Genomic DNA, 27,004 nt, shown 5'->3' with positions numbered 1-27,004 from the left:
GCCACAGCTGGGGGTGTTGACTCCTGACTGTGCTCAGGGGTCATTCCTGGCAGGGCTCAGCTTGGTCTCGTACAAACCAAACACCTACCTGCTGTGCTCCTGATTTCGGGGGGCCATTCCTGGCAGTGTTCAAGTCACTCCTAGTAGTACTCAGGGGGCCAAGTGCATCAGGGATAGAGCAAGCCTGTCTGTGGCCCCATTGAGGAATGCGTTCCTGGGCCAAGGTCTTTCTGCCCCTTTCCCCGAGCTGAGGGAACTCCGTGGGAGTCCTCCTAAGTCAACGGGCTGTTTTCATTCCATTGTGCACCTGTCATAGAGCTCATTTACCCAAAACGCTCACCACCGTGCTGGCACACCGGTGAGGGAAGTCATTTAGAGGATTATCATTGGGAAAAAAATGTTGACTCTGGCGAAAACGGCCCATCACGTGTGCCTCTTGGGGCCAGGATCTCAGGGCCGGGGAATGTAGGAGCCGGAAGAGCAGTTTTGTTCGCTGACGAGCGTTCTGAAGGTGTGATGACAAATCGCCTAAGATGTATTTCTCTTTTCTTACCCCCCCCCCCTTTTTGGGTCCCACCTGGCGGTGCTCAGGGCTGACTCCTGGCTCTGCACTCAGGAATCACTCCTGGCGGTACTCGGGAGATCCTATGGGATGCCAGGGATCGAACCTGGGTCGGCCACATGTAAGGCAAAAGCCCTCCTCACTGTGCTATCACTCCAGCCCATCCTTTTTATTTTTAAGTTGGTTTTTGGGTACACCTGGCTCAGCACTCAGGGATCACTCCTGGTGGTGCTCGGGGGACCCTATGGGATGCTGGGAATTGAACCTGGGTCAGCTGTGTGCAAGGCAAATGCCTTACCTGCTGTGCTATTACTTCAGTCCCTATGGATGGATCAGATATTGATCAAAGTGCTGAACTGGGTGATGGACCAGATATTATTATTATTATTATATTATTATTTTGCTTTTTGGGTCCCACTTGGTGATGCTCAGGGCTGACTCCTGGCTCTGCACTCAGGGATCACTCCTGGTGGTGCTCGGGGGACCCTATGGGATGCTGGGAATTGAACCCGGGTCAGCTGTGTGCAAGGCAAACGCCCTCCCCGCTGTGCTATTACTCCAGTCCCTATGGATGGATCAGATATTGATCAAAGTGCTAAACTGGGTGATGGACCAGATATTATTATTATTGTTTTGCTTTTTGGGTCCCACCGGCGATGCTCAGGGCTGACTCCTGGCTCTGCACTCAGGAATCACTCCTGGCGGTGCTCGGGGGACCCTATGGGATGCCGGGGATTGAACCAGGGTCGACCACGTGCAAAGCAAAAGCCCTCCTCGCTGTGCTATCGCTCCAGCCTAAGATGTAAAGGTAAAAGGCCCTCCCGTTGATCATCGATTTGCTCGAGCGGGCCCAGTAATGTCTCCATTGGAGACTTTGTTGTTACTGTGTCTGGCATATCGAATACTCTCGGTAGCTTGCCGGGCTCTCCGAGAGGGGCGGAGGAATCGAACTCGGGTCGGCCATGTTGGCCGCTTGTAAGGCAAACGCCCTACCGCTGTGCTATTTTACATTACATTTTTTTGGGGGGGAGAAGAGGACTACTTAGGTGGTACTGAGCCTCCCTGGAGGTTGGGGCTGGCACCACAGACTCTGGCTTCCATAGATGTGTTTGGAGATGACGGTCTTGTTCCAAACAAAAGGTGCCCCCCACAGCCGAGCACTCTGAACTGTGCTCGCAGAAGATGCCAGAATCACGACAAACAACGAGACAGGAGCCCCTGGCAGTGAAGAAGCCGAAGAAACCAGCTCCAGAGGCTAGATGCGTGGCTCGCCCGTCTCTGCTGAGATGAACACGGGTTCGAATTAGCCCAAGGCGCCACCTCAGTTCTGTGTGGCTTTTTATGTCTTTGAGTCCTGTTCATCCTTGTTGAACTTTCAAGACTGCCAAGCTGTGACGCACACAGTGCTTCTGTGGACAATGGGGTTGTGAGGCTTAGTCCCTGCTTCTGTTCTGGGGCCAACGCCCAGTGGAGTCTGGGGGGAGGGTCACTCCTGGGGGTGTTAAGGGGACAACACAGTTCAGGTCCTCCATGCTAAGCTGGCCATGCGTCTGTGCTAACCTTCCTGTATCCCTTGGGATTTTTCAGAGGAAAAGAACCCAAGGACTGTGAGAGGGGAGAGAAGAGAGAGAGGAGAAGGGCTCGGGAGGGAGAAGAGGGAGAGGAGATATTTATTTTATTTTATTTTTTGATAGTATAAGCTTTTAATGTGGATAGAAAATATTCACAATCACGATCATCCTGTTGTTCGTCGATTGTCTCGAGCAGGCACCAGTAACGTCTCCTTCTTCCTAGCCCCGAGATTTAAAAGAGCCATTTCAATGCTCTTTCAGGATTAGGAGGATGACACCCATCATTGTTACTGGTATTTGGCATATTGAATACGACACGGGAAGTTTGCCAGACTCTGCCATGCAGGCAGGATACTTTTGGTAGCCTGCCAGGTTCTCCAAAGGAAAGATAATAAGATGTCGCGTGGCCGCAAATGCGGCCACATGCTTCTGAGAGCTGGGTTTTATAGTCTCTGCGTCTTGGTTGTTGATGGGACCAACCTGGCGCTGGCAGCAGCTGGTGGGTGTGATGACTACCTACTGGAAGATGGAGGGTCTGGGTGGAGAAGGCCCAGTTCCAATCCGAGTAGGCTTGGAGACCTCAGCCCCGGGACCCGCATGCCTGGGTTCCTCTGCCAGTTCTTTCATGCATGAGGCCCGTCTGGACGTGTGGAGAGTGGTCCCAGCATGGCCGTGGCTGGCTCTGGAGGTCCTCAGCTGCTGGGACTCTGCTCGGGGCGGGGGAGAGGGAGAGAAACTAACCCTCCCCCTCCAAGCGGCCCTGGTGAGGACAGCCAGACATGGAGGCAGGAGAAAATATTATAGAAAATATTAATGACTCAGAAATGTTTCGGGTTTAAAATAAGATTATGGTTAAGTAAAAAAAGCACAGGTTCTGGGCTCTAACCAATAAAGGCAATTGAACTTGATCTCTTGTCAGTTTATCCTCTGCAAACCAGAAATAATTTTTTTTTAAATTTTTTTAATTTTGGGGTCACAATCGGAGCAATAGCACAGTGAGTAGGTCATTTGCCTTGCACGAGGCTGACCCGGTCGACCCGAGTTCGATTCCTCCGCCCCTCTCGGAGAGCCCGGCAAGCTACCGAGAGTATCTCGCCCGCACGGCAAAGCCTGGCAAGCTACCCGTGACGTATTCAATATGCCAAACACAGTATCAACAAGTCTCACAATGTAATTCGGCCCTCTTGAGGAAACTGATGAACAACGGGAGGACAGTGACAGTGACAGTGACCCGACGAAGCTCACCAGAACTCCTTTCTGAGTTCACCTTTGGATGCATTTCCCAGTGGTGCGTCCCTCGGCCATCAGAAGATCCGGAGTTATTCACGAGGGGGTAACACACGCCAGGCCAGCAGGAGGGACCCCCGCCCCCACCCCCATAGACAGTCACCATGCATCAAGCCAGGTACTCCCTAGAGAAACCTGAGGATCAGTGACCAAGGGGGGGGTGTCATACCTGCCCCTTTTCTTCCGGGGATACTCCTTATTTCCCAGGACGGAGGGTTCTGGATGGGTGAGACCCAGCCATCCTGTTTACTTCAGTTCTCTGGTTCCATTTCTGTGAGTGATCTGCAGCACCAGGTGAGGCAGAGGGGGCTGGCAGGACCCTGGATGCCTGAGCGAGGCATGACCCCTGGCATGACCCACCCTTCAGATCTCTCTGGCGCCTCTCACATTCCATGGCAGCTGAGAGGGAGGGACCCGCAGTCCTCTTGCCCGCCTTTCAGTGGTGGCCACAGGGCTGTCCATGCATCGCAAGGCACAGAGTCTAGGGCCGCAAGAGTTTGCGGTGTCTCTTCCTCAATGTTGCAGGGAAGGTGATGGAGCAATTTTTTTTTTTTTGCTTTTGCTTTTTGGGCTACACTCGGCAATTCACAGGGCTGACTCCCGGCTCTGCACTCAGGAATCACTTCTGGAGGTGCTCAGGGGACCCTATGGGATGCTGGGGATCGAACCCGGGTTGGCCATGCGCAAGACTCAATTGATTCTTCTGTGCACGTATCACACCTCTTGCATGCCTGGGAAGTTCCGGGCCACTGGCCACCTCATCACTGACCACTTCTCCAGGACCCTCTATCTGCGGGAGGCCGTCCCGAGTGGGTCTCGCTGTGCCCACAAGCACCATCCCTGCCACTGTTTCCCTGAATTTTGCTAAAGGGTATGGGTCTTTTGTTTTGTGTTTTGGGTCACACCCGGTGATGCACAGGGGTTCCTCCTGGCTCTGCACTCAGGAATCACTTCTGGTGGTGCTTGGGGGGGCCCTGTGGGATGCTGGGACTCAAACCCGGGTTGGCCACGTGCAAGGCAAACGCCCTCCCTGCTGTGCTATCGCTCTAGCCTGGGTCATTTAGTCTTTTCTTGCCCTTCTGTTCTACCGTTGGGCCCCCTCGCACCTAACTCAGCACCCAGCACACAGGGACCCTCACATACCGGGTCTTATCCCAAGAGTTTCTTAAGTTCTTAACTGGGGTGGCGGTGGGGCTTCAGAATTTTCCCAGAAATCCTACCCCCCATTTCTGTCGCTATTGGAATGGCTAAATCTCGTGTACTTGGCCGTTGCTTGCCCACGTGGCTGCAAGGCCAAGCCAAGGAGGGCAAAAGGCGGGGTGATGCCCAGCATGTGGGATGATCCCGAGGATGGAACTTGGGGTCTCACGCCTGCAGAGAGAACGCTCCCATGAAGCGCCAGCTCTGCAGCCCCACAGGGAATTTCTACAACATTCAGGGGTGGGGCCTGATCCAAGAGCATCTTTGTGGGGTCTACTGGCTCAAGGCGGGGGTACAGCCCACCTGGGTGCCAGGTGTTCCGGTCTGGGGCGCTCTCCTGCTGTCCCCAGCGTCCCCAACCCCGGGCTCTGACTCTGGGAGGGATGGAGGGAGGGCCAGCATCCGGGTCACCGTGAAGACACCGGGGACCAGAATCTGGGTCACTGTAGAGATACCGGCTGGGCAGTGAGAGCAAGACCCGTCACAGAGCGCAGTGCACTCACGGGAGCCCCTGTGCATACCCCCAGGGCCATTTGTTACATTTCGTCCTTGAAACATTTTTTTTTTTTATTTTGAGTCACATCTGGCAATGCACAGGGGTTCCTCCTGGCTCTGCACTCAGGAATCACTCCTGGCGGTGCTCGGGGGACCCTATGGGATGCTGGGAATTGAACCCGGGTCAGCCGCGTGCAAGACAAACGCCCTCCCCGCTGTGCTACCGCTCCAGCCCCCATCCTTGAAACTTCTCGATGCCTCTTTTTATGGGGGTGGGGGGACCCAGCAGTGCTCAGGGCTGACTCCCGATTGCATTCAGGGCTCCGGGACTCTATGGGGATGCCGGGAATCGAACCCGAGTCAGCTGCGTGCAAGGCAAGCGCCCTGCCCGTTGGACTCTCAGACTGATACCCCACGGGGCCAGGGTCCGTGATCTCGGCTTCCTCCCCAGGACGAGGCTCAGAAAACAAAGGGGTGATGCTGCTGCTGTGTGAGCCTGGGCACGTGGCACCCCCCCGACCCCGACTCTCCTCCTGGGAAGTGTTGCCTGGGACCCGGGGTGATGGCAGAACGCAGGGACTTCTCTGGAAACGGCCTCCCAAAAGCTGCTGAAGGCGAGTGAGTGGGGACCACACAGGAGCATTACTTTATAAATCGGTTTATTTACAGATTTCTCCTTCTGAAAGTACATTTCGGTTAACAAATCTATTTACACAGGTGTACATGGGCACGGGCCCCCGTTATTTTACAGATCATACTTACAAGACCACACCCCAAGTCCTCCGTGCCATGGGGCACTGGGTGTGGCAGTTGGCTGAAAGCAGCCCTCTGGAGGGGCTATTTACACACACACACGCACGCACGCACGCACGCATGCACGCACTCACACGCACACAGTAAACGGGCTCGTTTTTCATGTCTGCACGGAAGTACAGTACGTACATGGAGGCGGCACCTCCCAGGGAACGCTTTGCAACGCGCTGACCCAGAAGGCTTTGCAAAGTCCGGGAGGAAAAAGCTATTAAACGTGGGTTAAAATGACAGTACCTCCTTTGACCTCAGGTGGCGGAGGGGTGGGTTTATTTTTTGTTTTGTTTTTCTTCACATTTTTATAATACAAACAGTTTACTGAGTCAGTTAGGATGATTTGTAAACATGTGAATCCCTACGATTGGTGTGAAACTTGTATCAGTGTAGTTCCTATGTTCACGCTGCTGCTTTGCTCACTAGTATCGTTAAGGTAGTAAAAGATGTGGGTTGGAACTTCTTGCAGAAAAGTTATGAGTTTCTAATGCTGTGCGAGTACACGCTTAATTCAAGTATTGCAAAAAGCTAAGGCCACTTTTTTTTTCAAGACAAGAAAGTGAATATATTTTTTTTTATCAATAGGCCACAACACTTGAAAGATAATTTCTCGGAGACCTGTAGTCAGAGAAGGAATTTTCTTTTCTTTCGAGCAAAAGAAGAAAAAAAAAAGATCACTGCTACGTGAACTCCTTTGGAACGCTTCCCACTTTCCCCTCGGCGGAAAATTCCTTGTTCGACCTGAAGAGGGACTGTGTACCCTGTACTTGAAGTCACCCAGAGTTAAGCACCCTGGACAGCAGACATCATTTTGGACGCAGAGGTGAATCCGAAGTCACTTCGGTCAGTTTTTCTCCTAACCTCTGCTAAGTGCTTCTCGGAGAGCTATTACTGCTGACACAAAGATCTTTTTCTCAGCGGAAAAATGATGATGAAAGAGTGAAAGAGGATGGGGGATGGGGAGGAAGAAGGGAGATGAGTGCGAGGGGACAAGTTAGATTCTGGTGAGAGGCGGAGCTTGGTTCAAAGGAGCCCAGTAAGACACAGTGGCCGAGTGACCATCATGTCCCTCCTGATCCCAAGACACCCATTTCCCAATGAAAATGCTAAGACAGGTGCAGACTCCAGGCTGTGGGTGGTCTCTTCTAGCAGGAAGCAAGGCTGACATAAGTCTGACGCTTCTCCTGAGCCCATGAGTCTTGGGACTCAGGCGGGTGGGGTCTGGAGGCCGGGGAAGGACGGCCGGGCTTTCCATAGTGCTTTCTGGAGAATCTGACGTCCAGACCGCCGCGCTCACAGACTCACAGGACTTTTATCCCTCCTCTATTTCTAGAACCCAAACGTTGTCCAGAGTCAAGATAAACTTTCCCTTTTCCAATGGGTTTAGTGCCAACAATAAGCCTGGAGAAAAGAACAGCTCGATCCCTATGATTATATTATCTTCCTCTCTGTTTATATAAAATATTGACAGCAGCGGTGACAGTCGGGACAACGCACTCCCACTCGTCTTTCTGTCCTCCCGACGACAGGCCGCTGAGAAGGTGCTGTTCCCCCCGGCCCGGAAAAAAGCCAGGCTCCAGGCAGCCTCTGTCCTGCTGCCTAACCACCAGGCAAACCCGGGCTTGTCCCGAGTCCACCTGCCTGTTATGGCTACGCGCCTCGCGCGCATGAGGAAAAAGCCGGGAAGCAGCCACGCTGGCCGGCCGCCCGGCCCGGCGCCTTCCCGGGACCTCGCGTGCGGTTCAGTGCTTTCCTTAGTATCAAGAGCTATCACACCAGTCACTGTGCAAAATGCAAGATTGCAATGACGACGGTTGGGGAGGGTCTCCTATGACAAGATGAAACTCAAGAGGGTGCGGATATGTGCATAGTGAAGTGGGGGGGGGGGGTGGAGGAGAGAGGGGCGGCGGGGAAGGCGTGCGCATGCTCCGCGCCTCGGCCGGTGCTGGGGCTGTCCTCACGGGGATGGGAATGCCACACCCAGGGGCGCGGGTAGCCGTGAGTCCAGGGGGGTGTCTGAGATCAAGCTTGTGACCGACCTTCGGAATTAAGGCATTTACATTCGCGCCTTGGGTTAGCCACGTTCTTCTGGACCATTGGAGAAGCAGAGGGCTGGCTAGGAGGGCCAGTCGAGAGCAGGGCCGGGGGCGCGGGCAGAGGAGGCCCCGCGCGTGCACGCGTGCTGGAGTCTGATGCGGTTCCGTTCAGGGAAGCAACGGTACCAGAGGCAGAACCGAGCTCGGAGGGGCCTTCGTTCGCTTCCTCCCAGGCCCGCTGCTGTGGGTGGTCTGGAGGGAAAACGCCTCTTCTTCCACTGACCCTCGAGGGGCGCGTGAGAACCTCGGTTTCCTGTGCAAAAAGCGCGAGCCCCAGAGGCGGCAAGACAGAAGGCTGAACTGTGACAAGAAGACGCTCACTTCCGGGCGGACACACACTGTCGACCTCGCAATAATTTACCTAGCAATAAATTAAGAGAGTTGTGCAGCACACGACGGGCACAACGGGCGGTGCGTTTGTCTCGGGCGCACACGCTCCCGTCCTGCGCGCTAGTCGCAGCGTCTGGCCGGGTGGGAGAAGCGGCCGGGTTGGACTCAGTGACGGCCGATGTGACTTCTGGCCGCTTCCGCCGTCCGCGCGGGGTGGCCTGAGGTGGTCCTGAGGCTCTGGCTTTCGGTGTGCTCAGAAGTACTGGTAGAGGTTCAGAAGGACTGAGGGAAGTGCGAGGCCGGGCGAGGGCCGCAGAAGCCGCCCTGCCTGGGTCTCGATTCTTCCGGCCGTGCTCGGAAGCCTGATTTCCTTTCCGCAGCCACAGGTCAGCACTGATGTCTGCTAACCGGTTCGTCCACTGGGCGCTGGTCAACTGCGTAAGGGAGAAGATGGTCCTCAAAGAGACAGGAGGCGACTCCCGCCGCCCCCCAGCGAGTGACGCGGGCAGAGATGAGTGAACGTGTCTGCCGAGAAGCAGGGCAAGGGCTTAATACTGTCGAGAGACCAGAAGGTTACGGGGCCGGGACACTCGGATGCCATCGTCCCCGCCTCTCTCCTGACTTCCTGTGAGGGGAGGCTCCGCCCCGTCTCCGCTGAGGCTGGACTGCTGCCTGTGGCCCTCACCCGAGCTGGAATGAGGCGCAGAACCACACACTCCATGGACACCAGGGGCGCGCCCTGCCCCCCACAGCCAGTCCAGCGGACAGTCTCCAGAGGAAAAGGCTGCGCGTGCAGCCAGACTGCACTGTCCCGTGAACTCCGACCCGGAAGTCCTTCCGAACAGGGGTGAGGTCCGGCAGCACTGTGGCTCAGATGGAGACGGGGTGCGGGTCGGGGGGCAGAAAGGCCCGGGACTCACATTAGCACTCAGGGGGCGGTTTATTGGCAAACTGTCACACGAGCAGCGCCCGGCCCTGCCTGTCGCTGATGCGGTTCAGCACGTCCACTGTGTCCCGCAAGAGGCTCTCGAAGATGCCCTCGGCCAGCTGCATCTTCACGCATAGCTCGTCCTCGTCGTAGTTCACCCACTGGGCCTCCTCCTCGTGGAGCTCCTGAACCTGGGGGGCACAAGAGGGGAGAGTGCAACGTTTGTCACGGGCCAATGCTGTGGCCCTTGAGCGGGAACAAGGTGAGCCACAGGCGAGAACACGCAGCTGTTGCATTAAAGCGGTGCCATGTATGTGTGTGTGTATGTGTGTGTGTGTGTATGTGTGTGTGCGTGGGTGGAGGTGGGGGGATGTGGAGCCATAGCACAGCGTTGAGTGCATCGACCTAGCACATGGCAGACCCGGGTTCGATCCCTGGCATCCCAGAGGGACCCCGAGCACTGCCAGGAGTGATTCCTGAATGCAGAGTCGGGAGTCAGCCCTGAGCATCACTGGGTGTGGCAGTAAGAGAGACAGACAGACAGACATGGGCACGGAGTGACAGCACAGCGGGGAGGGCATTTGCCTTGCATGCGGCCAACCCAGGTTCAATCCCTGGCATCCCAAAGGGTTCCCCGAGCACCGCCAGGAGTGATTTCTGAGTGCAGAGTCAGGAGTCAGCCCTGGGCATCACTGGGTGTGGTCCAAAAAACAGCGGCATCAGGAGCTCGGGGCTGGGGAATACCCGTAGGAGGTTCCGGGTTCGATCCCCCACATCCTCCCCTGGCCACACACCCGCCTCCTGAGAGACTTGCCAGCCGGATAAATACTGAATCGTTTGTTCCCGAGAGTGCATGTGTGACAGGGAACACGGGGCCGCGTGCACTGACCAGGATGTGATCGACTCGGTCTCTCTTCTTCCTCCCAAACTTCATCATTTTCTGCCAGTCGGTTTTGTGATTGGGCTCCTTTTTCAGACTAAATAACTTGAGCACTTCCGTTGCTATGAAGTTCTGTGAAAATAAAGAGAAATGAAGGCGACATGACATGGATCACCGAGGGCCTGAAACGCAGCGCCGGTGGAAGCGATGGCCAACAGGTGCAGAGCGTTCAAAGTGCTGTCCAAATTTCCTCCACCTAGCACGCTGAGCAGTGTGGCAGATTTTTAAAAAATGTGTCAAATCCTCAAGCCGTTTATTTGACTTTTTCATACAACATCTAAAAGTAAAACACAGTGTGTGTGATCCATTCCACAAAGTTGAATGACATTTAAAAGGTTTTAAGAAAATACAATTAATATTTGATTACCTTTTGCTACTTGTACCTATGCAGGGTGGGTGGTTCTCCTCTGGAAAGGGCCAGCCTGTACACATGTGTTTTTTTTTTTTTTTTGGGGGGGGGGGTGGTCCCAGCAGTGCTCAGGGCTTACTCCTGGCTCTGTGCTCAGGGGTCACTTTTGGCAGGTATCAGGGGACCCTTCGTGGGCCAGGGATCAAATCCGGGTTGGCTACATCCAAGGCAAGCACCTTACTTACTACTCTATCTCTCCAGCCCTATTTCTAGAATATTACACTGATCTCTAAATTACCAAAGACTCACCTCAAACTTCCATGTGTAGAAATTGTCTGATTACTTCCTAATTTTTTCTTAAAATAAAATCGCAAAAAATAAAATAATAAAATTTCTTACATGTGAAACGGGAAATGACTATTTGAGAGGCTGAGAGTGAAGCAGACCATCTACCTTACTGCCCCCATGACCGAGTAATGGTCAGCCGCCCCACACAGGAGGGATGGCTCTAAGGTCAGCATGCAGGCCACGTGTGGGGAGCAGGGGTTCAGTCCCCGGCACCTCACCCAGAGAAAAACCAAAGTCAAAAGAAAATAAGGACATACTCTCTAGCTTGGCTCGCAATTTACCATTTTTTCCCCCTTTTTTTTTATTTGGGTCATACCCAGCGATGCTCAGAGCTGACCCTATGGGATGCTGGGAATCGAACCCGGGTCTGCCGCGTGCCAGGTCAACGCCCTCCCCACTGTGCTATCGCTCCAGCCCCTCGTAAAATTTACCTTGATCTCATCTAGGCTGTTGGGATTTTTCACACGCCGGAAATAACTCGAGTTGACCCTGGACGGCTTCATCCACACGGGTTGGTTCAAGTTGGGATCTTCGGCGAAGATTTCCTCAAAAATCTCTCGTGTGAGATCAAAAACCGCCTTGAGAGAGAAACAGGGAAACAAAGCCCAGGGCTGAGAATGCGCGGGCCGGGCGCAGGGGAAGTTCCACCGACGAGCCGAGCTCCGGGCTGCACGCCTACCTGTTTGTAGACCCTCTTACTCGTGCTCTCGAGGTCCAGACTGTTGCTGGTCCCGCCCAGCAGCTTTGCAGGGACGCTGATGGTGTGCAGAGCGTCCCCTGCCTCTCGGCGCTTCCAGAGTTCTTCCGCGGCGCCGTGGACGAGGAGCTCGACCTCCTGGGCAGTGTGCGGCACGGCCAGCAGCACTTCACAGGCCTGCGGGGCGGCTCTCTTGGCCTCGGCCATCAGGGGGACGATGGTTTCTTCCGCCTTGTTCTTCTGGATCTTGTGAGAAGAGCTCAGACCGAAGTCCTCCTCGAACCAATCCTGGTCGTCCCCTAAGACGCTGAGGAACTCCCGACTGACCTCGAGCTCGGCAAGTCTCTTAGCAAGCTCTTCCTGTCCACTGGCGCCGAACACCGGACTCTCCTGGAGATACGGAACCCGCCCGAACAGCACCGGTTAGTGACCTCAGGCCCACCGACACTTGGAGACAAAGCAGAGGCGCACCTGGGTAGTCGGGACTTTAGAAGCAAACGAGGAAGCTGGGGGCCTCCCAAGGGACCACGTAAGAATAAGCCCGTTCCGTGGAGTCGGCTTGTAGGAGCCTTCTAACGGGAAGTTTTATAAAATCTTTGATTCCTCCCACCTTTTTGAATCAACATCAGTCTGGTGTTGAAGGACTGTCTGGATTCTGGGAGCTGGGAACCAGACCGGAAGTTCCTCACCTTTGGTCATCGTCTGGCTCAAGTCACTCACGATCGTGACTTTGGCTCAAGTGCTCAGGAGCAACGGAAACAAGCGCATGGTCTGGAGCACATAAGGTCAGAGCACACACATTCCACCTTTACCGGAATCCACACCCCAGCTGGTGATCTCTGCTGGACAGCCATGACTGAGGTGTTACAGAGACAAAGAACTGGGGGGCTGGGAATCGCTGGGATGGGCCGTGGGCTCCATCTGCCCAGAGACGCTGAAAGGGCATGGAAGCCGTGAGTGGGGACTGTCCCCCCAGCAGTGACCTGCAACATTTGTGACAGCCTCACAGTGACCTAACAGAGAGCGATTATGCTTCGGACAAAAGCAGCAGCGAGGAGGGCTTTAAAAACTAGGACCGCGGTCTCTCCCTAACAAGCATGTCATACACATGCACGGATGTGTGTGCACATACTAGAGCTCTTGGGGGGGGGGGGGTGATGGATTTAACACGTGCTCAAAAGAGGAGGCAAGGACATGTTTTTTTTTGGGGATACTTACGGGCCGGGGATAGAGATCGGGCGAGGACACCTCTTCTTTCTCATCTTCCAGTTCAGACCGCAAGTAGCACTCTGGGACGGCAGGTGGCCGTGTGTCCAGACTCGGGGTTCGGTCCGGAGACGGGGCTCCTCCCTGCTCATCCTCGAGCAACTCCTGGTTGCTGAGCTGGATTTTCTCCTGCCGAGCTCTGTGGATCTGCTGCAGCTGGTTGACTGTGTCCTTGACGAAAACTTCCAGCAAGCTCTCGGTCAGCAGGCTGACGGTCTCCACCTGCTTCTTCGAGGACGACCGGATCTGGGCCTCCAAGTGGTCCTTTTCTCTTGCCAACAGGTCCAGAAGGGGGGTGGGCGGCTTCTCCGAGACGGCCGCGGCAGACCCCTGCTCCTGTCCCGTCAGCCGCTCGCTCAGCTCCTCAGAGAAGGTCCTGTCCAGCGTCTCGTCGCCTGCACCGGAGCTCCTCTCGGTGGCATCTGAGAGATCTCTGCTTTCCTTTGAGGAAGCCAGTGATGTCACTGACGGTTCCCGGTCGACGCTGGAGTCCGACCCCAACTGAATGTCCTGTCCCTTCTTGTCTGACTCTGCTTTAAAGCTTTTATCTCCTGAGGTGTCTGCTTCCTGCGTCCCGGGAAGAAACTTCTCGGAAAGAGCCTCAATCGCATCCTTTTCTCGCTCAAGCTGGGGACCCTGTTTGGCTTTCTCTTCCTCATCGCCGTATCGCTCCTGTTCATCGGAGTAAGCGTCTTCCTCTTGCGGTGCGCCCGCGTGGTCGTCTAGGCTTTCCGGAAGGCGCGAGATTTTCTGAGGGGGGGCGAAGATCCCGTGCTTCTCCTTGCACACGAAGTAGACGATGCCGTCGTAGGTGCCGTTGTTATTCCCCTCAGGCTTGTCCAACTCGACGCCGGCCCAGACGCCTTCGGCGAAACTCGTCTCGCCTTTGAACCGCAGTGTGCCCGGCTGAACGTTGCCGATCAGTACCCGGTCCCCAAGGCGGAGGCCGAGCAGCTCCTCGGGGGCCGAGTCCTTCGCCGGGGCCAGGGGTCCGGTCACCTCCGGGCCGGGCCCGACGTCGCTGCGCTCCTCGCTCTTCATCAGCTCGGTTGGGGACTTGAGCTCCAGCAGCCGCCCGGAGTGGACGCTGCTGGGGGCCGAGAGGCTCTTGCCGCTGAGGCACTCGCTGATCTCATCGTCGCTGCCGAAGCTCGTGGCACTGCTCCCGGAGCTCCGGGTCGACGGGGACCGCTCTCGGCAAGACGCGGTGTCCCTCTGCAGCGTGAGCACGGGGGACGCTGCCACGTCACCTCCGCACGACCCGGCCGTGATTTCTTTCTTGAAAGAGGACGCTTCAAAGTCTTCCGAGTAGGATGTCTCTCTCGGAGCAAGAAGATGCTCTGAGAAGGGGGAGTCTCCTTCCGACGGGACGCCTGGACTCGGGTCCATCCCATCTTGGGGCTCTTTCTGATGGAGACGGTTAATGACCAACCGAATCAGGTTGTTCTGCATGTCCAGAGACTCTGAGGAAAGATCTTCCTTGGGAAGAACTGCCGACGAATGTCCTTGTTTTGTGTCTAGTTTCACTAAGACGTCAGACTCCTCGGACGGCTTCGAACGGGTACTTCCGGTGGCGCTCTCTTCTGAGTCCACGAGACCCACATCTGGTACGTCTGACTTCTGACTCGAAGTTTCTTCGGCCTTGATATCAGACACATCCAGAATTCGACTGGGCACATTTAAGTCCTTGAGTACCTCAGGGAGGTTTTCAAGAGAAGCCCCAGGGTCTGCCCTGGTTTTCCTGGAGGATCTGAGAATTGGAGATGAAGTCTGAAAATGCTCTTCTGTTCGGCTGTCCAATTCAACCATTCTCTTTGCAGAGCCAGACAGAGACTTTTCTGATGACGATCTCTCCGTATCTGTCCCGGCAACATCTTAAAGGAAAAAACAGTATTTGATCACTGTTCTTCGCTGTCTGGAATCAAAGCTTACAAAATCTCAAACAGAATCTTAGAAAGATCTCGGAACAACAATCTCTCTTGTTTGAAACAGAAGGTGAGTTCTCCTTTAAGAGAATATACTTGTAGCTATGATAAATAGAACATTCAAATGAATGAAAACTTTTGAGTTTGAAATAATTTTTTTAGGGGGGTCCACACCTGGCTCTGTGTTCAGGGATCACTCCAGGTGGTCCTCAGAGAAACATACGTGATGCCTAGAATCAAACGGGTTGGCCGCATGCAAATAAGCGTCCTACCCACTAGACTACCCCTCTGGCTCCTGAAATAATTCTTTAAGCACTGTCTTATAAAATGAAGAAAGCGAATCTGAGTTCATGGAGAGACTGATTTTCACGACCGATCATTTTTGGGGGGATATGTGGGGGTTTACTCCTAGCAATGCTCAGGGGTTACTCCTGGCTCTGTGCTCAGGAATCACTCCTGACAGTGCTCTGGTGACTCTATGGGATACTGAGGATTGAACCCAGGTTGGCCGTGTACAAGGCAAGTGCCCTCCTTGCTGTGCTATCGCTCCAGACCCTGATTAGCTGATACTAAGACATGCTGATGATACTGATGAGTCATTTTAGTCTGTTTTTTTGGTCTCAGTTTCTATCGTATTCTCAGGACAATAAAGAGGCAGGAATGCGTAGGCATCACAGAAATCCTTTGAGGAAGGAGGCCTGTCGTTTTCTGTTTACTTACCGACTTGTTCAGAAACAGACCCCAGGGATCCTCTGGAACGTTCTGACTCTGTCAGTGGCTTCCAAGTCTTTGCTGTCTCCGATCTGGGGGGAAATGGATGGACAGAAGCTCACGGTTTTGCTGGCAGCTACTGACATGGCACACGAAGCGGAGACTCTGAGGTCCCTTCTATGGGACGCCTTCTAGCCCTGCACCTTGCTGTATTCATGCAGTGCTAGGGACCCCTTGGTGTCGTGCACAGGCCAGGCAGTATTCGGCCATGTGAACTGTCTCCCTGGTTACTGCTGGGCTCTGTTTTATTCTGGCCTTGGGGCAATGACTGGTGGGGTTCAGGGGACCAGCGACACACTCAGCCCTGTGACCTGGGGCTGGCCCTGCTAGGTTCTTCCACTGAGACCAACGGATCAAGCATGGATGTTTTCTGTTGAAAAAAGATGCTTTCTTTTTTCAGGTTTTCAGGCCACACGCAGCCAATTGCTCCTGGCTCTGTGCTCATGAATCCCTCCTGGTGGGGCAAGGGGGACCATATGGGGCGCTGGGGATTGAACCCGGCCCGGTTCTGGGTCCAGCGTGTGCAAGGCAAATAAATGCTCTCCCTGTTATATTATTTCTCCGGCCGGGCATGAATGTTCTTGATTCTTTCTACCTACACACTTTTATCTATATTCCGTCACCCTAACTGTCTTTTCTCCAATCTGCAAGGACTGATATGCCAAATACCAGTAACAATGATGGGTCTCATTCTCCTAAAGAGCCTTGAATATAACCTCAGGGCTAGGATGAAGGAGACGTTACTGGGGCCTGCTCGAGGCAATCGACAAATAACAGGATGATTTGTGATTTGTGACTGATTTGCAAGGACTGAAAGCCAAGGCTCTAAAACAAGTCCAAAGTGAACTGCTTAAGCAACAGCTTCCACTCAAGACTCCAAACCGCAGCCTGGCTCGCCGTCTAACCAACCCCCCCCCCCCTTCTCCGATAATCTCTAGCCCTTGAATCTGGAGATTTCCTTCCTCGTTTATCAGCTCGCCTTAAACAAACGGCCTACATCCTGCTCCAGTCGCCCCTGCCCCAGCTCAACTACCACCCTCTTCCCCTTGCATCTGCAGATTCACCATCCTTATTTTCTTGCCTTCTCTTCACTTTCACTGATACTCGGTTCGGAGTCTCGGTTTGGAGTCCAGCCTCCTTGAAACTGCTCTAAAGAACGCTGCTTCCTCCTATGGAGCCTATGGCCCCCTCCCTGCCTCCTGGGGTGCACGGCCTCCCGGGCTAATGCTGAGACCCATAGCTCCTCCCCTTCTCTCTGGGTACACAGTTTTCCAGGCTGATGCTGTGAGACTCAGGGCTCCAACCACTAGGTAGACGGACAGAGAGATCAACCCTGGTATTTCCTTTTGGCTAATGCCACTCAGATGACCCACAGGGATCTGACATACTAAAGCCAAAACTAGTCACCCTTTTTTTTTTTTCTTTTTTTGCTTTATAGGTCATACCTGGCAATGCACAGGGGTTTCTCCTGGCTCATGCACTCAGGAATTACTCCTGGCACTGTTTGGGGGACCCTATGGAATACTGGGAATTGAACCCGGGTCGGCCGCGTGCAAGGCAAACGCCCCATCTGCTGTGCTATCACTCCAGCCCAAAACTAGACACTTTCAGTGAAAGAAATGGTTTTCCACTAAGATCTCCAGGACTCTGACTCTGCCCGCTCATAAGAGACACTCGAAGTTTTCCTCAATTCCCTCTAGCCTGCTCAGGAGTCAGCTGCTCAGATCTTCCTAAAAGCCACCGAGTCCCTGTTCTTGAAAGTTTCCAGAAAGAACTCTCTAAACTCATGCCAGGTTATGTCATTCTCTGGTCAAAATCCTTCAGGGGCTTGGTTAATAAAACTCTAAAACCATTCAGCAGTACATAGTACATCATGTAAAAACAAGTTTAGAGCCTCCAACGAAGAGGACACGAAGGCTTAGCCTAATGACCTCAGGAGGCTTATCAGCTTTGATGCTGGCGATTTTGAGGTAGTAGGTATGAGGTGATTTAAACTTTTATCTTTTTATCGCTTCCTCCACCAATATTCTGAAAACAAGAGCAACTGTAACAACTAAGGCATAGTCTGTATGTATGGACGTTTCTGTTCTAAGTCTTCTACCCCTCACCACCATTAGTCATGTCCTCCTAATATTCCTGCTTTGTAGGAATCTAAATACTGATTTAAAATGGGAGCAGAGTGGGCCAGAGACTTGCTAGAGAACTTGCTTTGAAGTCAAGATTCTTTCAGGGATACTAATGAATCAAAATGAACTTTTGTAATAAACACCCCTGCTTCTGAACTAAAAAATCTTCAAAGGGTTGGCAGTTTCTAAAAATTAAAAGAGTAAACAGATTTCTCAGAATCTGGCTTCTACGGCAGACTGGCACACATTCAAAAGAACAGGAACAACCAGTGCTGGCGCGGATGTGGGAGAAAGGGACCCACTCACTGCTGGCGGAAATGCCAACCGGGCCAGCCCTTTGGGAAAACAATATGGGCATTCGGCCAAAACCCTAGAAATCAAGCTTCCACACGACCCAGCAATATTGCTCTGGGAATCTACCCTGGGCCCAACGCCACACAGCAGAAATACCATCTGCACCCCTACGTTCACTGCAGCACTATTCACAGTAGCCAGAACCTGGGGATCCCCCAGCACCCGAGAACAGATGAGTGGACACAGAATTTGGTTTCTGTTTATCTTCCGCTCCCTTGAGCCAGTCTTAAGTATCCAGTTTCTAGGACACGTCAAGCTCTTTATCGCTTGTGGTCACTCCCAAAGGCCCTTACCTCGGGAATGTCCCCATTCCCAGGCCCACTCTTGCTTCCAGGTCCCAACCAGGCTGCAAGTTCGCAATTCTGGTACTTGCATTTATTAGAGCATCCTATTCGGGCCCTTCCGAGCCCCACAGCTGATGACTAGGGGGCTCTGCTCCTGTTCTCAGACACAAAGGTGGACTCAGTGTCTTACTAGTATAAACGATGGCATATATACAAATAGATATTTTTCTCAAGATAGGTTTCCAGAAGAAAATCAAAGTGAAAAAGTGTAGACTGCATGAGAACTCTGAAACAACGCCAAGCTCGTTCCAAGGGTCTATACAATGCATGGTGTCACTGTCTTCAATACTGGGCCCTACTCAGTACCTGCTCTGTTTCAGGGTTTCAGGATTCAAAATAGACTTTTTAATGTGTACCTCATTATAAATTTGATTTATATCCTACATAACAATTTCACTTTAGCAATTCTAGAGATACCAGTTGATATTTGCACTTCTGTATTTTCAGTCTGATAATAGACAAGCTTTGTAAGGGCGAAACTGACGCCATGACAGGCAGCAGAAATCAGCAAAATTAGCTAGGCCTCGGGTTCCCTTACAGAACAAAAACAGTCTCAGTGTCCCAGCAATGAAACAATGTGTAACTAGCCAACCTGAACCCACCTGGGAAAGTTCCTGGGCCCAGCAAGTGGGCTCAATCAATCACTATGCCCCAGTCAAAATGCCCCAGAAATTGCCTTTTGTTAACCCTAGAAGAACGAGCAGCTTATGTAACCATGAACTGTTACTGGAAACTTGTTTAACTATTGCCTGACCGTGTTACCCTAAACACTTGCCAAAACACCTTTCTTTGGTAACTAAGTAAGATTTCTTTCTGAAACAATAAGGCATGTACTGCTTATACAATCAAACCCTATACAAACTGCTTGCTGCCTGAAGTCGGGGTCGCTACCAAGAGACCACTCTGTGGGTGAGACAGTTGACAGTTGACCTCAGTATACTGGAATAAAACTCCTACTGCTTTTGCATTACCGAGCTTGTGTTTCTGTCTGTCCCGCCGCTTGGGAACCAAAAGCTTTCTTTCTTTCTCTCTTTTTTTTTGGTTTTGTTGACAAGCAAAATCTAGGCAAGTCATCAAAAAATGTGTACCTGTGCAGTGGAAGGGGCTTGATCTTGGGTTTCTCGGAAGCGGTGGAGAGCGTTTTAATCTGAGGCTTGGCGGTTGGTGACGTTTCCAAATCGCGATTAAGCTCAGCTTCAGTTTTCTTGATGAATTCGTCATACGACTAAGTCAGAAAAATCAGAGCATCACAATGCGGAATATTTTACAAAGTACTTTAAATGATACAACAGCGTATTTTATGACAAAATATTCAGATGGTAAAGAAAGAATAAAGATCTTTCACCCAGCTCCCGTAGAGCTTAGAAAATGGTTACGCCATGTTCTTGAAATGGTCTCAATATAAGCAGGACCTATGCCCGCAATTCCGCCCAGTCTGTCTCAGGCTATCACTGCAACCCCGACCAGTTTATCTAACACATAACTGCAACCCTGTCCAGTCTGTCTAACACATCACTGCAATTCTGCCCCGTCTGTCTTAGACTATCACTGCAACCCTGCCCAGTCTAACACATCACTGCAATCTCACCCAGTGTGTCTCAGACTATCACTGCAATCCCATCCAGTCTGTCTCCAACTATCACTGCAATCCCACCCAGTGTGTCTCAGACTAATACTGCAACCCTGCCCAGTCTAACACATCACTGCAATCCTGCTTAGTCTGTCTCAGACTATCACTGCAAGTCCACCCAGTCTAACACATCACTACAATCCCACCCAGTCTGTCTCAGACTATTTATTACTGCAACCCCGCTCAGTGTCTGGCTCAGACTACCACTGCTATCCTGGTATCAACTGGGAAATTGTCCCGTTTCAATCCACAGGAGGTTAATACATATGAAATGGGAAGTTTGCTCTGTGACAGGCGACTTCTCTAGGTAATTACAGTTATATATCATAAATATCATTTATTATAAAAGTATATAAGACATACTTATATATATGTTTATGCCATACAATAGGAAGAATGGCAATAACTAAGTATATCTTTAATTACACTCTGAACATTTTGTGGTCCCTTTACGATGGTCTGCCCACCAGCGTTTCAATGAGAGTCGTACCAGATGGTAAGGACTTGGGAATACAGAGGGAAGAGTATGCTGGGAGCAGGAAAGTTCAGAAGTACAAAACAAGATTTCAAGTTGCTAGTTATGCTAAAGCAAACTGAACCGGTTTATAATCCTAACTGGAATGAAACCGAAGGAATGCCCTCCACCTGTTCTCTCTTGCTCCAGCTTCTGGGCTAACTCCACCACCACTACTGGAGACTATTCCTATTAGCACGGCATTGAAGTCATTATGTACGAAGCAGGGGTCAATCTAGACTACAGAATGAATGCACACACAGACGCCTGTCAATCATTAGGCGTTTCCCCCCTAGGCTAAGGCCCTCCCTTCCCACTCTCCCTTCCATCACATTATCTTGCTCTGATAAAGTAACTAATTTTTCCTTTTGTTTTGGGGCCACACCTGGTGATCTCAGGGGTTACTCCTCACTCTGTGCTCACTCCTGGCAGTGCTCAGGAGACCTTATTGGGTGCTGGGGATCAAACCTGGGCCAGCTGTGTGCAAGGCAAACACCCTCCCCACTGTGCTCCAGCCCTGATACAGTAACTTTCGGCCTTTAAATATATACTAGAGTCTGGGGCAGAATCAGGCAGGCTGTTGGGGCCTGAGAGAAAAACCATGTAAACAGTGATTATTCTGTTACACTAACTTCTGGGGAATGATTCTGCTGGGGAAAAAAAGTCTCAATCTGCAATAATCCCAACAGCTGGAATTATAGATCTCCCAGTTCTGTGACTGAGAGGGCATAAGCACCCATAGGCCTGATATTTGTTATTTTAAAAAGACCCTTCCTTTAAATTATTTTAAAAATTCTTTTTTTTTTTTTTGGTTTTTGGGTCACACCCAGTGATGCTCAGGGCTGACCCCTGGCTCTGCATTCAGGAATCACTCCTGGAGGTGCGTGGGGGACCCTATGGGATGTCGGGGATCGAACCTGGGTTGGCCGCATGCAAGGCCAACACCCTCCCTGCTGTGCTATTGCTCTGTCCCCTATTTTAAAAATCCTTGATATGACGGTATTCAATGTTTTAAGTGAGATTTTTTTACTTAGAGAAGCTCAGCTTGCTGAAGAATGGGGTACAAGGGGGCACCAGATAACACGATCCCCGAATTCATGCCCTTCCGAGCCCCAGCCCTGCGCCCAGTCTGACCTCCAGCTGTTTGATCAGGCTGGCCTCCTGGGCTCTCAGCCTCTCCTTCTGCCTCTTTTTCTGCTCCTGCTTCAGCTGCTCTACCACAGACTTCCTTTTCCGCAGCTCATCCTTGAGGGCTCGGATCCGACCTTCGATGTCACTCTGGTCAGAGGCAGTTTCTGGAAGAGACCCCAAATCCCTAACTCACTCGCAATGCAAGAAGAGTGTAAACTCAGTGACCTAGTACTGGAAAGCAGCGGCCAAAAGCTCCATTTAAATAAAGTCGATCTCACACTGCAGAGGAAGAAATTTGCATTTCTGGGGAAAAAAAATGTATTGGCGATTTGTAACTCTCCTTTCCTGTATTCTTTTGAAAGAGTGAATTTGCTTTTACTTTCCAACTACGCTATCTGAAGCTGCAAATGAGTTTCCAGAGAGCCTGCTTCGGTAAGGTAAGTAGCTGGAAACGTACAAGTTCAAGGTCAGTGAAAGCTGTGAAACAGGTCACGCTTTAAGAAACTGTTTCCGGGTGAAAGAACGACACCTGGCCCACCACTCATTGGATATTAAAGGTTAATATCCGAGATCAATGCACCCAAGAGACGCAGAAACTTCCTAAAGAGGACATAGGAATGACCATGAAGGAACCGGCAGAGGAACCCAGGTGTGCGGGACCCGGGGCTGAGATCTCCAAGCCTGCTCGGTTCGGGACTGGGCCTCCTCCACCCAGATCCCCCCATCTTCCAGTAGCTAGACAGTTACACCCACAAACTGCGGTGTAATCCCATCAACGGCCAGGATTCAGAGACTATTAAACCAAGCTACCGGAAACGACGTCTTATTCTCTAGTTCTTGCTCTCAGAGAACCTGGAAGGCTGCTGAGAGTATCATGCCCCCAAATATGCCTGACTGGAAACACCTGTAAAGGTGATTAGAGGCTGCTCCAAAAACCTCCATCCCTTAGAGAACCCAGCAAGCTACCGAGAGTATCCCGCCCACATGGCAGAGCCTGGCAAGCTCCCCGTGGCGTACTCGATATGCCAAAAACTGCAACAAGGATGGTCCTCATTCCCCTGACCCTGAAAGAGACCCCAATATTCCATCGGGCTACACTAGCACGTGACAGGGATGAATGGAGACGTTACTGGCGCTCGCTTGAGCAAATCGATGAACAACGAGGTGATAGTGATAGTGATAAATGACCAAGAGGTATCTCGAAAAGTGCTCTGCATCGCTCATCGTCATAGAAATGCAAAGCAAGACGAGAACGAGAGATGAACGCACGGCAGAGGGACTGGCACATATCACAAAGCACAAAACGAGAGCTGGCCGGGATGCGCACTCACGGCTGGAAGACAGTGTGGATGTTTCTCAAAAAGCAAAACCGAAAAGTCGCATTTCCATTTGACCCAGCACGTTCACTTCTTGGCACCTGCCCTTAAGGGCCCTAAAGACACTTGCACCCCCGGGTCCACTGCGGCATTATTCATGGTGAGCAAAAGCTGGATACCACCCACGTGCCCAAGAACAGATGACTTCTGGGAGGCAACTCAGCCGCCATCGCTTGGCTTAAGAAGTATTCAACACAGACACACAAAAGAATCCTGGAACTGAGCAGCTCGCTGCAGAGATGGCGCCGACTTTAAGCCAGGCTGACTTCACCAGGTGCCTCAGACCCTAGCAGGCATCATCCCTCCACCTGCCCCCTAAGAATCCCGGCAGCCGCCAACTTCCAGAACCCAATGAGAGGTGCAGGTACGTGGGTTCAAACTCCAAGCCTCAAGGGACAGAGAATGAGCCGGTCCTTCTCATCACCTCGTCCCAACGAGAGGTGCAGGTACGTGGGTTCAAACTCCAGGCCTCAAGGGATAGAGGATGGGCTGGTCCTTCTCATCACTCGTCCCTGTGGGACCCTGGAGGTCACGCCCACAAACTGCCTCTGGCTGCTACTGAAGCTTTTGAAGGGCCATGATCCAGAGACACGCACGAAAGAATCTCAGAACTAAGCAGCTCGCTGGAGAGATTTCCTCAGATCTTAATTATCTAAAATTTCAGAATGCCAGGAGTGCACGACGACTATTCTTGTGACCGCATGACATCTTATGCTATTCATAACAAGCAATGCAAAATAAATGATCTAGCATCTGCCTTTTCAGCAGGTTTGAGCGGTGGCAGAAAAATTCAAAATAATGGTGGTGGGAAGGTGTAAGGGTGGATGGACTGGTGTCAAAATATTGCATGGAATCCATTATTGCAAACAACTATAAAATAAACTTAAATTTTTTTTAAAAGACATTTTCAATACGCAAAAGTGAAAAACGAGCTAAGTCTGTCGGTGAAAAGTCAAGCAGTGTGTGATGTAAGGGGGATACCTCGACAGAGACTGCACGGGAGAGAAGTCAGATGCAGCATGGAGCACCCCCGCCCCGCCCCGCCCCCTCGCTTACCGGACTGTGTCACGGACAGAGACTCGTCGGACCAGCTGGGAGAATGCTGGTGGGACCTGGAGGGCAGGCGGCCTTGGCTGCCATTCCGATGGCTCCCTTTGCTGGACTCCTGCTTTGACACAGACGTGCAGCTTTTGGGAGGTGACTGTTGGAACAGAAAAGCACAGGACAGCTGTTCTGTGACACGGGCTTCACGGCCTAGAGAAAATTCCAGTCCCCGAGGCTGGAGAGACAGTCCAGGCCTGAGGGGCGCTGACCACTTGGATCCAAGGCAACCTGCAGTCCTTCGAGCACCACCGGGTGCAGTCCTGGAGGGGGCCGGGGTATACCCAGCACTGCGGGGCCTGAGCAGTGCTGAATTCAGGTTGTCAACATTGCCAGGAGGGGAACTCCAGGAGACCCCAGCCCCTCACAGGGGGCTTACAAAACTCTCTTTTTTGTGGGGGAGGGTGTCAGACCCGGCAATGCTCACGGCTGACTCCTGACTCTGTGCTCAGGGGTCACTCCTGATAGGGCTCGCAGGACCATGGGATGCCGGGTATCGGTGCACAATCTCTCCAGCCCAGTTTTCAATCATTCTGACATAAGGAGTAAGATGCAAAAGTTGGCAGACTACATCAAAGGTCTGCCTCGATGATTTGTAAAGGGACATAAAGTCAGAAAATGCGTAAGTTAGGGGCTGGAGCAATAGCACAGCGGGGAGGGCGTTTGCCTTGCACGCAGTCGACCTAGGTTCGATTCCCAGCATCCCATAGGTCCCCTGAGCACCGCCAGGAGTGATTCCTGAGTGCTTGAACCAGGACTAACTCCTGTGCATCGCTGGGTGTGACCCCCCCCCCAAAAAAAAGCGTAAGTTAAATAAACCTTTTTTTTCCCGATTGAAACTCAACATTTTAATATCTTTAGAGTAAAACAATGAAAAGGAAAATGAAAGCAAATTACTATGAACAACTTTATGAAAATAAAATTAAAAAGAAAAAGAAAACAAGAATGGTAGTCATAATCAGAAAAACCCTTACTCTTACTCTTAAGGTCCTATCACTGACCTCTGCCCCCTTGCCAACCACTAGTCCCCCCCACCACCACCACCACCACTTAAGTCTCTTTTGGGTTTGATTTGGCATGTTGGCATGGGGTTTGAGCCACACCAGGCAGTGCTCAAGGCTTACTCCTGGCTCTCAGGAATTACTCCTGGTGGGGCTTGTGGGAGATCATATGTGGGGCTGGGGATAAAACCAGGGTCAGCTCCGTGTAAGGCCAGCACCCCCCCTGCTTGCTACACTATCTGATGGGCCCTCTCTCAGGTCTTTAAGACTAAGCTCCCTCAGCTCAGTGCCTGGCACCTCAGAGCAAAAGCTCCCTGTCCCTGGAATATCTCCGCATGTCTGGGGGAGAAATAAAATGCGAATAATAAACCTGGAGCTATCACACAGCAGTTTATTCTCTTTAACTCTACAGAAAAGTTCTCCTTCATAATTTAAAACAATATTAAATGTGGGGTTGCTTCAATATCCACTTGGCTGCTTTAACGCTTTCCTCCCTTCAGACCAATACCCCCAGGTGGAACCGCTGTGTCATACAGTAATTCTCCACCAAGGAGGAACAGATTGAGCAAATCTGATGTAGGGCTGGGGACGGGCAGTGGCTGAGCCATTGTTTTGCATGTGTGGGGCGCTGGGTTCGATCTCGGGCACTGCAAACACGTGAAGGTGCCGGATGGGTCCAGGAGACAGTTCTGAAGGTGGGCAAGGCTCTGAGCTTGATGTCTGCCCCCCTGTGTCCCCACCTGAGCACTGAGGGGCTCAGCCATGGGGGTCTGAGAAGCTGGATCCAAGCACCAGCGCCTCCCCAGGCCAGGGCATCGAACCAGGCACCTGGTCCAGAGAGCCATTCTGAGTGCCAAGGAGAGATGAGATCTTATTAGAAAATCACTTCAGAATATTCTAGTTTTTATCTCCTTGATTTTTCTGCAAGAAAACAGTAACAATAACAACACCACCATTTTTTTTTTTTGGCGAGGAAAAAAAAGGCCATTCTATCAGATGGAGGCTATTCTGAATCTCAATAACAAATTCAATGACTTCCCACGAAGTCATAAACTAGTACGACTGTGTTCAAAGGCAGAGCTCAGTTGTGAATTCCTGGAAAGCAAGAATCATGCCACAATCATCTATTCCATAAATGGCTTATTACGTACAACTATGAATTCACTACTGTAGAATTTAACTAGCGTCTTTTTTCTATTTTATTTATCTTTTTCTTTTCGGGTCACACCTGGTGATGCTCAGGGGTTGCTCCTGGCTTTGCACTCCAGAATCACTCCTGGCAGTGCTCAGGGGACCATATGGGATGTTGGGAATCGAACCCGGGTCGGCTGCATGCAAGGCCAATGCCCTACCTGCTATGCTATCACTCCAGTCCCAACTGGCGTCTTTTTCTAAACTTAAAAACTGTTTTCAGGCCTGAGACTTAGCTCCAAGCCGCTCCTACCCCTCCTAAAATTGTAAGAGATTTAAGAGCTTATGGCTTCATAACTACCACTAAAGTTCATATATTTGCAGTTCTCGGAGAACCAAGCAGCTTGACTTCTGCTCAGTGTCATACACGGCACATCACAGATACGGGTGAGCATCAAGAATATAACTCGTTGCTGGAACGATAGTATGGCAGGGAGAGCGTTTGCCTTGCAGCCGACCCAGGTTCAATCCCTGGCATCCCACAGGGTCCCCGAGCACCGTCAGGAGTAATTCCCGAGTGCAGAGCCAGGAGGAACCTCTGAGAACATCACTGGGTGTGATGCAAAAAGCCAAAAGAAAAAAAAAGGATATAACTAGTGACCCTTTTCGATAAAATACCCTTCCGCTCTTGAAGCCTCACGACGCAAACAGGCACCAACGTACGTGT

General features: G+C 51.8%; 1 protein-coding gene across 1 annotated transcript in view; it reads right to left on the bottom strand.

The window, feature by feature from the left end:
- Window positions 1-8,037: 8,037 nt before the first annotated feature.
- Window positions 8,038-27,004, bottom strand: part of CEP350 (centrosomal protein 350) — a 93,626-nt gene continuing 74,659 nt past the window's right edge. The window contains exons 29-38 of the mRNA XM_056107323.1: window positions 27,001-27,004; window positions 24,101-24,245; window positions 21,672-21,832; window positions 19,482-19,618; window positions 15,519-15,601; window positions 12,826-14,747; window positions 11,590-11,997; window positions 11,342-11,488; window positions 10,163-10,285; window positions 8,038-9,464 (exon numbers count right to left, since the gene is read on the bottom strand). The exon at window positions 27,001-27,004 is cut by the window's right edge and continues 181 nt beyond it. Coding sequence (XP_055963298.1) covers window positions 9,300-9,464; window positions 10,163-10,285; window positions 11,342-11,488; window positions 11,590-11,997; window positions 12,826-14,747; window positions 15,519-15,601; window positions 19,482-19,618; window positions 21,672-21,832; window positions 24,101-24,245; window positions 27,001-27,004 — 3,295 coding nt within the window. The 3' untranslated portion in view covers window positions 8,038-9,299. The remainder of the gene's footprint in view (window positions 9,465-10,162; window positions 10,286-11,341; window positions 11,489-11,589; window positions 11,998-12,825; window positions 14,748-15,518; window positions 15,602-19,481; window positions 19,619-21,671; window positions 21,833-24,100; window positions 24,246-27,000) is intronic.

This window comes from Sorex fumeus, unplaced genomic scaffold (genome assembly GCF_029834395.1).
Source record: "Sorex fumeus unplaced genomic scaffold, SorFum_2.1 ptg000161l, whole genome shotgun sequence".
NCBI classification, from domain to species: domain Eukaryota; kingdom Metazoa; phylum Chordata; class Mammalia; order Eulipotyphla; family Soricidae; genus Sorex; species Sorex fumeus.
The sequence above is the reverse complement of the archived record's forward strand: the minus strand, read 5'-3'. Positions and strand labels throughout refer to the sequence as shown.